The sequence below is a fragment of the Eleutherodactylus coqui genome, chromosome 7 (genome assembly GCF_035609145.1).
Source record: "Eleutherodactylus coqui strain aEleCoq1 chromosome 7, aEleCoq1.hap1, whole genome shotgun sequence".
Taxonomy (NCBI): Eukaryota; Metazoa; Chordata; class Amphibia; order Anura; family Eleutherodactylidae; genus Eleutherodactylus; species Eleutherodactylus coqui.
The window spans coordinates 48457679-48470968 of record NC_089843.1 but is presented as its reverse complement, the minus strand read 5'-3'; the positions used below and the strand labels follow the sequence as shown (position 1 = coordinate 48470968).

Here is a 13290-nt window from a genome sequence, read left to right as displayed (position 1 = left end):
CATTACAATCACCGGGACTGCTTATTTTAGACTGGGGACTAACAGGTCCACAGAGCTCTCTACTATAAACTGCTTAGCCTTAATGCATACCATTTATATGCACAGGCTCTAGGGTATTTTTCTTCTTGCAGAGACGGCAAAGCTGCCGTATGGACAACTAGGTTGGATTGCAGCCACTTAATTATAAAAATCCTTTTTCAATTTTGGGCAAGAACACCATCTCTGTCCCCTGGTCGTATGACATGCTGTCTGGCTTTTCTAACAGTGGCATGGAGGTTTGACTGCCAGTCACATGGGCTACTCTGAGTAACCCCTCCACCTCACATGGAATGCCTAGCCTTGTATAATTGGCCATCCAGTTCTTTCTGTCTGAGCAGGCGAGACTGGGTATTAGTGCAGTATGTCTACCCCGGAGGTGTGGGTGGAGGCGGGGGTGGGACGCCCACAGCTGCTGATTGACTGCCCGACACACCTTCACAGAAAAACGCCCACATTGGCTCCTCCGGTTGGAGACCTACAGTGACAACACAGCGGCCATCATCCCCACCTGGGAGCTGACATGGAATGCGCATGTCCACAGCAGCCTCTGCTGGCTCAGCACTCCCTCCTTCCATGTGGCAGGGGGGCGGCTCCGCAGCTGGCGGACTGCACAGCCATTCAGGTGGAAAGAGAGGGCTTCCCCCGACGCCTGAGTCCCATGGACCGTCTGCAGCATCCTGACTGCTCTGATTGTGGCTGTCAGGAAGGAAGGCATGCATCCGTTTTTCGCCAGCAGCCGCTTCTCCATTGGCTGAGAGTGGCATCCTCCTATGGCCGAGTGTGAGGAGTGCTGAAACACACGCACTGCTAGTCAGCGGCTCCGAAGCTGCACGTGGCCTAGTACACCAAGCTGCTTGAGCCGCCGGCCCCAAGTACCCCCTCTCTGCAGGATTCATCTCCTCCTCCTCACAAGGGCAAAGTAAGCGTGGAGCAGAAGTAGTAGAGCGGCCAGGATGCTGCGGAATTGTGAAGGTGTATGTCCGGCCAGCCAATCAGCAGCTGTGGGCATTCCCTGGAACTCGCCCCTGCCAACCCATGTCTCCACTAATACTTTCAGTGGAGACATGGTACACTAATACCGCAGGACTGCTTTGAAAGTGACCCATGGACCACCCATGAACAGCCCAGAACATCATGCCTTTGTAAGGAGCACAACATAACACTTGACCGAGAGACACAACAGTGTTTTTGCTGAAATTTAAATTTACTTCGGCTAAGTGTCACCAATCCAGCCTATAAAAACGACACTTCATTTCCTGTGAGCAGACAACTCTTCTGCAAGTTTTACAATTAAAATAAGTGCTTGCACATGTAGAATGTAACATGTCCTTTTTTGGCACGTATTACACCCCAATATAGGTGTGTAAAATATGCAAAGCATACATTTGCTGTGTTTTGCATTTTTACACGCATCATACACCCATGTGAATGAACCCTTACTAAACTAAGCTTTCTTTTCCAGCCCTGTATGATGTCGGAGATGTTGTTCACTCTGTAAGAGGAAAGTGGGGTATCAAGTCAAATTGTCCCTGTTCCAACAAGCACCAAAAGCCTTTACCTAGACCAGCTGTGAAGGAAGAGCCAAAGCAGGTATTTTTGGCTGCTCTTTTTGTAGATTTTGAGATTTTAGAGGGGAAGATATAGTTCATAAATGTGCAATTCTGTTCCCAGAGTTCTTCTAGTTCTGATCCCTCTGATGGATCCCCTCAGCCGAGCAAACTTCCCACACAGGATCCATTATCAGGCAGTAGCAAAGCGCCTTCATCCTCACTCTCTGGGCCTTTAAGTTGGCTAACGAATCTTCCGAACACAAACGTGAACAAGGAAAACAAAGGTGAGGCTGGCAGTTTACCGCTTTTACTAGTTGGTGCACTTTAACTTACTATTACTACACTAGTTACTGTCATTATGCAATCACTATCAGGAGGATGACGGTAACGCACAGTCGTACTAGAGTCGCAACTGCCAGTATTGGAGAATTTGAAATAAAGGCTGTTCCTGACAGTTTTAGGCCTTATCGTAGTGCTGTACAGTGGGGACCTATGGAGACCGCTTCGGACCCAGATAAAAGTCTTGTCAATAGTATGCCTTAACTGTTGCCTGTGCATATGCATATCTATTAATACAGAGGCACACTATAATAACATCCATATCTTTATTATGGTAAAGGCAATATCCATTGAGCATGGTGGCTCCGTAGTGGCGTGGTCCCTCACGCTGGTCTCCAGCTCTGTGGCAGGGTTCTGTGTCCTCCGCGCCGACAGCATTCTCTTCCTGGTAACTAGTGGGGCTTTGAATACCCCGCCTCCAGCAAGCGAGTGCTGTGATTGGATCATGAGCGCCACTGGCTCAGCCAATCAGAGCCGGCGCTCGATCATTCACAGCCATTCAGTGAATGGTACATCGAGCGATGTCTTTAATTGGCTGAGCCAGCGGTGCTCGTGCTCGAATCGCAGCACCCACTTGCTGGAGGCGGGGTATTTAAAGCCCTGTTAGTTACCAGGAAGAGAATGGTGTCAGCGCGGAGGACACGTCGCCCTGCCTCAGCGCCGTAGACCAGTGCGAGGCACCGGGACGCCGTCGACTAGGTAAGTATAAGACACCACCTGGAACACCCTTTCCAGCCTCTCGAGGCGAAAATTAATATAAGACAGTGTCTGCTTTTAGGGGAACCACGGTACTATAGATGTATTGACTGCTTTATTCTCCAAATTACAATAAATCTCCTATTTCAGAACAAAATTCTGTCCCAGGACCAGAGGGGGCTTAGGATACATTTAACTGCACTTGTTCTTTGCCGTATCTTCGATCTGCTGGTTCCTGGTCCTGTTTTCAGCTGTCAAAGATGGCCGACACAATCTTCAGACTACCTAATCCCCATAGTGCATTGGTTATGCTAGACTAAGGCCTCATGTCCACGGGCAAAAGAAGAATTAAAATCCGCAGCGGATTTTAACTCTTCCGCCCGCCCGCGGATCCGTGCCCCATAGGGATGCATTGACCACCGGCAGGTAGATAAATACCCGCGGATGGTCAATAAAAGTGATTTTAAAAAAAAATGGAGCATGAAAAAATCTGGCCCATGCTCCATTTTCGTGCGGGTCTCCCGCGGGCTTCTATTGAAGCCTATGGAAGCCGTCCGGATCCGCGGGAGACAAAAATCTGATTTTACTCACCCGCTCCGTTTCTTCTCTTCGCCGCGGCGCCATCTTCTCTTAGTCGCGGCCGGATCATTTTGCTTCGGGCCGGCGCATGCGCGGGGCACGTCACCGACGTCATCCTGCGCATCCGCCGGGCCGAAGAAAGAAGATCCGGCCGCGACGCAGAGAAGATGACGCGGCAGCGAAGGAAGGATCCGGAGCGTGCGAGAGGGGAGTTAATTCTGATTTATTCTTATTTTCAGCCCTCATGTCCGCGGGGCAGGAGGGACCCGCTGCAGATTCTACATGGAGAATCCAGAGCGGGCCTGATTTTCCCCGTGGACATGAGGCCTAACAGTGCAGTGTATCTGCTCTCTGGCCACATTTGCTCATGTGATCAGCACTGGCCAATCAGAGCAGTGCATTAAATAGTTAGGACATTGCTGCAGTCATCTTGTCCAGCTAAAAATAGGAACTGAAACCAGCATATTGGAGGAACGGCAAAGCAAAACTACAGGTCATATACCCATCTCCCCTCCCCTTACTGGGGCAGAATGCTGTCCCAAAACTGGACAGTCACTTTAACAATGTAAAAAATAAGGTAAATGGGTGTGTTTTTTTTTATTTCTTGTCTTCTCAAAATTAAATTAAAATAAGACTTGTCCTGCAAAAGAACAAGACCCTATATTGGTGAAATGATGCCAAATTTAGGGAAGGGGGGGGGACGACAAAACGATCAAAAGAAAATAATAAAAAAAATAAAAAAAAGAATTGTTCTGAAGGTCAAAAACGGCCTGGTCCTAGATCTCGCCACCTGGAACCCTCCTTTCTAGCCTGATTTGGACGAATGGAGGCCGTAAAAATGGACATTCTTTCTTGAGTATTATATTTCTTTTAAACTTGACTCCTTTAAATTCCCAGAACCTTTTTCGCAAAACTTTAGTCACTCATAAATTTCTCGGGTTTATTATCGCGTTTGGAAAAATGTCCCAATAAACACCACAATCATCACCCTGTGTGCTTCTCTGCCATCGTCTATCATTTTACAGGAGGGTCTGTATAGGGGTTTGAGTCTTGGTTCTTTAAAGGGTCCAGTATCTGCACTATTCATTCTTTTCTACAGGGGGTTGCCCATCCCGCTCCTCCATACCTGTTCTTAATAGAATCTTAATCTGACTGGATGCATTACAGTCTCATCCATTCAAACCATTTAGAGATGTTCCAGCTCGTTTGTTGACCTGGAACGTGGCCTTCTTGGTAGCCGTCATATCGATCTGCCAGGTTTCAGAGCTCTTAGCTTTGTCAGCCAAGCCTTCGTTCACCATCTTTCATCAGGACAAGGTGATTCTGTGCCTTCCTTTCTACCTTAGGTGGTGTCTGTGTTCCACATCAATGAAGACCTTGTTCTGCCGCCTTTTTGTTCATCCAAGAGAGTGTGTGCTTTTCACAAACTCGATCTGAGTCTTGCGGTCTTGCCTCTTTCAGATGTTCTGACTTTCTGTTCGTAATACCTGATGGCACAAGATGTAGTCTTGCGGCTTCCAAAGTGGTCATCTCTCACTGGATCCAATCAGTTGTAGAGGCCCACTGTCGCGAAAGCGGAGTGCCTCCCTTCCCTGGCACATTTTCCTTGGGCGGTGGGTGCCTCGTGGTGTGTCCGCTATACAAATGTGTAAGACCACTACATGAACCTCTTTACACACTTTTTAAAAAGTTTTATAGGCTGCATATTTTTGCATACTGTCTTCTCCCTCGGTCAAAGTTTTACAAATGTCTATAAATTGACCACATGCGGCCTATTTTTAAAATATTTTTCCACCCACCCCCGTGGGACTGCTCTGGAACGTGCAGCTGTGTCCCCCAATGACAGACGAGTGGGATTTTACGGTAAATACAAAAGTCTTGTTCTGGTGCTTGACATTTGCTCCTCGATATATCCCTCCGTTAAAATGATGTGCACCGTGCTTTAATGCTTTTACATCTGATGTTTGATGTTTTCTGTTCTACATTTTATTAATGGAACATCAATTTATGAGAAAAATGCCCTGGTCCTGAGGGGGTTCAATTGTAAGTTCTCATTGGAGTAATTGCTTACCTCTAGAATAAGCTTCATTAACATTGCCATCTTCCCACAGATAACCTCTTCACATCCGCACTGAAAACTGAAAACAAAGCACTACCCTCTTTTGCTAGTTTTGGAAAGCCAGCTTCGGCATTGCAGCCATTCAGTAGCTCCATTCTTTCTCCTATGAGCAGTAACAGTTCTGGATTCTTAAGGAACCTACTGAATTCCTCAAGTGTAAAGGTGAGCTTAGGATTTTGTCAAATTACTGTTCCTTAAAAGGGTCTTCCCCTCTCTCCTATTGATGACCTATCTTCAGGATAGGTCAGCTACAGTTGATTTAACGAGAATGTGCTACTCAAAACCCCTGCTGATCGTCTGTTCTCCGGGCTGCTGTCAGTGTGAATAGAGCAGGAAGCGGACAGCTCCATACATGTTGCAGCCGCTTGCTTTTGGTAGTACAAGTGCAACTGATCGGTGAGAATCTCAAGCAGTAGACCCCTGCCATTCAGCTATATCCTGAGGTTAGGTCATCAGTTAGGAGGTGGAAACCTTTAATTTATGACTCTTTACAACAGTGTGTTTAACTGGTCAATGAGATGTGAGAAGCTGACAGAATTGAGAGATCCCTGTAGTTTTAAATGGTTACATTATATTTTAATAATAGGCCTCCTTGCGCAGATCCAGCTAGTGTAGGGAGCCTTTACTGGCAATGCTTCCTTCAGAAGAAAGGAAGTGTTCTCTAGTGCCACCTATAGGTAACTACCATGTGAATCAGTGTCCCACTCATTAAAGGGTCTTGAAACATGCTAACTATAAATAGAACCCCACTCTGTACTGATGGGGAGCAAAAACTCCAAAACAATGATGGTGTCTCTGGTTTGGCTGGTAAGTGGATTTTTTAGTTTTTTTCCTTTTAAGGTTCATGCCCGCAGCCGGGTCGAATTCCCCCCTACAAAATCTTGCAGCGGAATCGGACCCGGCGCCCCCCAGAAACCCCATACTCTCCTCTAGGGATCTGCCGCGAGAGTGTCGGCTGGCGAACCGGCGCTGGCGTATGACGTAGATTCCCCCAATACTTCCGCTGTGCGCAGTATCGCGGGATGGACGACTTCCAATTGACTGCAATGGAAGCCGTCTGCGTTCTCACAAATTAGAACATGCTCTGATTTCTTCCCTGCAAGTGGAAAAATCGCAGCTGATTTCCGCTCGTGGGCAGGGGAGAATCGTTTTACACAGCAGGTCTATGGACAGACATCACTGCAGAAATCGCAGCGGGTGTCTGACCACAATTTCCGCAGCGATAATCTGTCCGTGGGCATCCGGCCTAAGGCTTTTATTGATTTTACACTGTAGCCACCTTGTGGATTGCACTATAAAGGCAGCTTTTAGGAGGAAAACTAATTTTCATGTTCTTCAGAAAGTTGACAGCATTTAGACCTACCCATACATGAAAGTGATGAACCTACTAAGATTTTAGTATAGCTGATTTTAAACCATTCTTTCTTTTTATCTGCAGCCGGAGGGAGGTGAGAAGAGCACGCCTAAGTTGCTTGATGATATTTTTGCATCTTTGGTTCAAACCAAGCCTCCATCTGATCCAGTAAAGGTATCGCATGGCCTTGCTGTTCAGCCCAGTCTGATGGGCTTCAATACACCACACTACTGGCTCTGTGACAATAGGTTGCTTTGTCTGCAAGATCCTACCAATAAGAGCAACTGGAATGTCTTCCGTGAATGTTGGAAACAAGGACAGGTACGTCGCCTGGTACGCTGTCATGGTTGTAAATATATCCATGCCCTTTAAGAGCTACGATTTTAGGCAGAGAACATAGTTGCTTACGGTACATTTTAGTTCTTCTGAAGTAGCAGGAGCACTTGAAGTTCACTTATTAATGACCAAATCTCTCTCTTCCAGCCTGTCATGGTGTCTGGGGTGCACCAAAAACTGAATACTGATTTATGGAGACCAGAGTCCTTTAGGAATGAGTTTGGGGATCAAGAGGCTGACCTGGTGAATTGTCGGACTAATGACATAATCACAGGAGCCACCGTTGGCGACTTCTGGGAAGGCTTTGAAGACATATCCAGTATGTATGATTTGATCAAATTAAAGCAGTTGCCCAGAATTTGACATTTTTGAGACTCTATAAAATGTTAGAGGGTTTTCTTTAAAGGGATTCACCAAGGCTAAAAGAATGTTGCATTCCTGTAGAATGGGCCATCAATATCAGATCACTGTTGATTTGATAACATGGCACCCTCGTAGATCAGCTGACCTGGACAGTCCAAATTTTTAAAGCAAGTGCACCATAGACTTGGTCGAGAAGCTATCTGGTTACTTGAATGAGACTGAACAGTAATAACAGGCAAATCACATCAAAATGTACAGCACGGTGTCTACTATACAGTGAGGGGTACACCCTGCTCACAAAAGCACTGCGACTGCTTCAGTCAGGGTCCGACCCTCACGGACTCCCGACCTAGACAAAAATGCCTGAACCGCTTCTCTGTCCACCTGATGCACACTGTGCATTAGTATGCAATAAGTCTAAAGGCTGACTTAGACACAACGATTTTTGCTCAAAAATCGCTCAGACGTCTTTTGAGAGATAATCGTTGTCTAACTGCACTGACATTGTGCTGTTTTCGTTAGGGGATTGCTGATCGTTCTCTTTCAGCACGATCAGGGATTCACAGCAGAATACAGCTGATACTATTCATTCAGCTGTGACCCGCCCCCTTAACACAGGTGGGGTATGAAAAACACAGCGCTCCAGCTGTGTTCTGTTTACCCCGCTCTTAGCGCTCAGCTGTATAACAGCCGGGCGCTTTGTGCAGAAAACGGCTACATGCAGAAGACAAGTGGCCCCGCTTGTCGTCTGCATCCCCCGCTCGGAGCGCTTAGCTGTACAACAGTCGATTTGTGTCTAAACCAGGCTTAAAGCGCCTTTTTATACAGAGTGAGAAATCGTTCACACGAATGAACCAATAAGAGTTCGCTCTTGCAGACACTTTATGCAGTCAGTTAAATAGCTGAAGTTTTGTTTGCTAGATCATTTAGTTGTTCATGTTCGCTATGCTGGTGAATGTGTGCCACTCGACAATTGGCGTTTACCCGAAACGAGCAAACAAGATTTTTTTTATGCATGTGTAAAATGAATGGCAAACAAATTGTTGTTCGTCCAGTTGTTGCTCGGGTTTACACTGAACAATTATCATTCACACGATCCAACTATTTATTTATTTTTTTATAAACTAGAATGGTTTCATGTAACGGAACCCCAAGGCACTGACTGTTAGCTGCTGTGACTGGCCAGCGCTGGTTAAGCAGTGTAGATAGTAGTGTCTTGGAATAATAAAATATACTAATACTCAGTGTACATCAGGTAGTCAGTGAAGCCAGTGTGGCCATCTTGGTTTCTGCAGGCCAAAAGTGTGGCATTAATGTCTGGCTAGGTAGAATCTCGTATCCCTATCCTAAAGTTAGGGAATGTCTGACTGCACAATAGTGGGAACACTAATAGGAAGTCTAGAAAAATGCCTGTCTTCAAATGGAATGCTGTGTTGGGGGCTTCCAGAAATATCTACAGGGGTGTGACGGAGTTGTGGTTTTGTGAGCGGACTTTGTTTACTGCTCCTTTTTAATATGTTTATCCTTGTTTAATAGAGCGCATTAAAAATGATGCTGGGGATCCTATGGTGCTAAAACTGAAGGACTGGCCCCCTGGTGAAGACTTCAGAGATATGATGCTGTCTAGGTATGTTTTCTATCACAATTTTCTGACCTGTATGTATATTTATAAAGGTGAGGATCTGAGAAGGTTGGGGGGGGGGGGGGGGGGACGCTGCCATAGATGATCTTACCTGTATGTTATGCTATAGTATAGAGACATTGTGCACATGGTAACCTGATCATTCCCACTTACAGGTTTGATGACTTGATGAAAAATATTCCACTGCCTGAGTACACAAGGAGAGAGGGCAAGCTAAATCTTGCCGCTCGGCTTCCTACTTACTTTGTTCGCCCGGACTTGGGACCTAAAATGTACAATGCTTACGGTGAGACATTACTAGATTTTTGAATTGCGCTTTCTATATTGGGTATGTTCACACGTAGCAGAAATGCTGTGGATTTTCTACACAAAATCCACAGCGTTTCCACATCAAAAAAAAAATCAATGGTGTGGATCTTGACTCTGATTCAGATGCAGGTTTACAGCTGATTTCAGCCTACACATAGGGGCGCCCGTCTCATCTCTAAATACTGAGCACTACCAGCATCAAGAGCCCAGCGCACGTAATCACTGGGCAACCACTGCTGAGCGCCACCGCCTGTCAGGTGATCCGGAAGTGTCATCACCTGATCAGTGGTGGCGCTTAGTGGCATTTGCTAGGTGACTGCACTTGGCCCGCTTGATGCTAGCAGCGCTCAGTATTCAGAAGTTGAGAGTAGCTTGTGCTGTCTGAAGTCGGCCAAAATCCACATCAATGGTGTGCGTGTGTTTGTAGGGTTTTTTTTTTTTTTGTTTTTTATGCAGTGTGTTTTTGCCACAAATTTTCTGATGTAGAAGATCCGCAACATTTCTGCTGCGTGGGAACGTATCTTTTTATCAGCGTTTTCGACTTGACTGGTTTTGTTGAGCGGAATGGGCATTACACACTGTCCATATTGCTGTACATCATATTTAAGTATTACATTATTTTTTTTTCTCCAATAGGTTTAATTACGCCAGAGGATCGGAAATTTGGTACAACAAACCTTCACCTGGATGTATCAGATGCTGCTAATGTGATGGTCTATGTAGGCATCCCAAAGGATGGGGGTGATCAGGAGCAAGGTAGAATTCTTGCTTAGTTCATGTATTAAGAATGTGGGGTTTTTTTTCTCGCAATTTGAGATGACATTTTTTTTTTTACTTTAAACAGAAGTGCTCAGGACCTTAGGTGATGGAGATGCAGATGAATTGACCGTTAAGCGGTTTGTGGAGTTCAGGGAGAAGCCTGGAGCTTTGTGGCATATCTATGCAGCCAAGGACACTGAAAAGATCCGACAGTTCTTAAAAAAGGTATTTGGCTGCTTCTTTCCTGTGCCATGTAAATTAAAGGGGTTGTGCCAAGTTGTAGTTATCGACTATCCACAAGATGGGTGATAATTTTATGGTTGGTGGGGGTCTGACCATTGGGACCCCACCGATGCAGAGAATGGAGACAGTCCCTCAGTGAATGGAGCAGAGGTTGCACAGGCATGCCGCTGCTCCATATACCTCAATGACGGCACTGCAGATTACTGAAGTGCTTGAACTCTGTAATCTCCTGTGCTGTCAGTGAAGTGAATGGAGCAGCAGCACGAGCTGCATCTTCCCTGCATGGCTGTATATTGAGATCATTTTTTTTTTTTTTCATTAGGTGGCAGAAGAACAAGGCCAAGAGAACCCAGCTGACCATGATCCCATCCATGATCAAAGCTGGTACCTGGATACTGTATTGAGGAAAAGACTGCTCCAAGAACATGGGGTTCAGGGATGGGCCATTGTGCAGTTCTTGGGAGATGCAGTCTTCATTCCGGCTGGAGCTCCCCATCAGGTATGTGTTGACTAAGTTATAAGCCTAATACTTCTAATGTACCCTCCCTCCTGTGGCCTTAAAGGGGTTCTCAGAATAGGGAGATTGTTTATGTAAAAACTGACTAGCTGTGACAACCCCTTTACCTTATTACTGATAAATGTGTGCTTGTTCTAATATCCTCATTCATCTTCTCAGGTTCATAACTTATACAGCTGCATAAAAGTTGCCGAGGACTTTGTATCTCCAGAACACGTGAAGCATTGTTTCTGCCTGACTCAGGAATTCCGCTATCTCTCCCATACGCACACAAACCATGAGGACAAGCTTCAGGTACCTTTCCTATGCCGGGTGTACATCATTGGTAGGATGACTGCCATATATTCCAGCTATTGCTAACACTGCCTGCAATGAAAAGAGGCCCGCTGCAGAGATGTGCTGTGTTCATGTGACATCACACCATTAAGTACATTTATTTTTTTTTAAACAGATGCTAACGGGAACAATTAAATAAATCATCTGTTCATCCCACAATTAACTATTTCCGCGTATTACAAAAAGTTATTTTTTTTTTGTTTTTTGGGGTTTTTTTTTAACATTGAAAAACAGCTTTATAATTTAAAAAAAGTGTCAGCAGCGGTGAAGTGTACTGTATATGGATTCAAGTGAGCACCGTACTGAATCTCTTCTGTAAGCTCCCCATAGTGTAGGCAGCCAAAGTAAGTCAAGTCCAACCCCTATAAACATAGGACCTTTTGAACTGACGCCTATTTTGTGTGTGAGCAGCCTTAGCCTACACAATGGCCAATGTGTAATAGGTAAATGTTTCGCTATCTTCATTTGTATAACTGTGTTTTCCCTGCAGGTGAAGAATGTGATCTACCATGCTGTGAAGGATGCGGTTGCAGTACTGAAAGCAAATGAGAGCAGCCTCGGGAAGGTTTAACACTGATGCATGGATTCACGGATAGACTTCCACTGGCAGCTGCTTCTTCCCCTTTCTATTCCCATCACTAGTTCTATGAACGTTACCTCGTACACAACATGAACTTCTTAGGAGATGTTTACAGTCCCTGGGATGGAATTTGATAAATTCCAAGCGATCGCCACAAGTTTGGTTCTACTCTCCAGAGCTGCATTGTCCTAACTACTAAAAACTCCTCTCTTCAGAGGTGCCATACTCTCTATATCAGTTGATGAAAAACCAAAAGTTTTTTGTTGTTTTTTTAGACTGTACAAAATATACCTCTCGTTTTTGGAGAACCTCCAGAAACATTGTGTAAATCTGACTTAAATATGCTTTTTTGTTTGTTTTTTCCATATTTTGGGGCTCGTAGGTCGGTTAACATTAGATAAAAAAATGTTTTTCCTTTTTAAATGAGTTATTGTAGCCATGAAGCATTACTAGAATGCGCGTTCTAAGTAAAATGTAAATAAGCAGGCTCTTATAATTTTACATTGATTTAGAACTAGCACTGACGTGCCTGGAATTGTGTAATTAAATACTTTTTGATTTAGATTTCGTTGGCTTGTTGACTTTAATTTAACAGTTCTTTTGGGTTCTCTTTTTGACCATATTGGAGAGAGGGTGGGAGGGAGGAGGATGGGGGCCCATTAGCAGTGGGCCTTTCAGAACACTTGTAATTTTTTTTTTTTTTTTATTATTATTACTTCAGTACTTGAGAAGAAAATAAACTAATTTGTGTTCGTATAGTTGGTGGTTTTTGCTTTGTTTTACTCTATAAGCTATTTCTGCTTAAGGTCCGTTTCAGACAAGTGTATTAACGTGTTACAAATGACTACAAGTGCATGTCCATATTTGATCCGCATTTACTGTCATTTGTCTACAGGGCAACGGGACAAATACTTATCCATGTTTATCCCGTAGAAAATAGTAACATAGATACAAAACGGGTGGGGAAAAAAATATTATATATCTCTATCTGTCTGTCATGCGTCGTACACATTTCTTGTTTATATTTTCCCCACCATCACTCAGCAATGACACGGGGACCCACAGCCCGTATACAATGTAGTTGTGTATGGGCTGCAGATATATCTGCAATCATAGAGCACAATGGGCTCTATGTTGCGGATATCTGCGGCAAAATAGAACATGCTTCGTTCTTTTTTTTTTCTTCGAGTGGATTACGTAATTCTGACCCGTGAGTGGAATTGTGTAATCCAATGCATTTGATTGATCCGTGTATTACCGCAGATCAAACACCTGCAGAATCCGCAATTTCTAGCACATGACCAGGAACCGCAGAACAGGCCACTGGTCACTGCTCCAGGCTCTTGGTGACTGGGAGCAAGGAGATTTAAAATTTCCTGAGCTCCCCAGCTCCTGTCCATGTGTCCGGCCTTTTATCCCCGGGGGCATACGCAGGAGTCGGGGAAGGTCTGTGGAGGATCATTGTGTCGGGGTTCAAATGCGGAGGCTTTAAGTCAAAGTTTCATCTCCTCTCACTGATCGCAGCGGTG

At 44.9% G+C, this 13290-nt stretch overlaps 1 protein-coding gene across 1 annotated transcript in view; it reads left to right on the top strand.

Annotated features, from left to right (window-relative positions):
• KDM3A (lysine demethylase 3A) overlaps positions 1-12519 on the top strand; it is a 34011-nt gene extending 21492 nt beyond the window's left edge. Inside the window, exons 16-27 of the mRNA XM_066572976.1 lie at positions 1502-1629; positions 1711-1873; positions 5315-5484; positions 6761-6997; positions 7160-7331; positions 8912-9002; positions 9173-9303; positions 9963-10082; positions 10171-10310; positions 10651-10827; positions 11005-11139; positions 11672-12519. Coding sequence (XP_066429073.1) covers positions 1502-1629; positions 1711-1873; positions 5315-5484; positions 6761-6997; positions 7160-7331; positions 8912-9002; positions 9173-9303; positions 9963-10082; positions 10171-10310; positions 10651-10827; positions 11005-11139; positions 11672-11752 — 1745 coding nt within the window. The 3' untranslated portion in view covers positions 11753-12519. The remainder of the gene's footprint in view (positions 1-1501; positions 1630-1710; positions 1874-5314; positions 5485-6760; positions 6998-7159; positions 7332-8911; positions 9003-9172; positions 9304-9962; positions 10083-10170; positions 10311-10650; positions 10828-11004; positions 11140-11671) is intronic.
• The last annotated feature ends 771 nt before the right edge of the window (positions 12520-13290 follow it).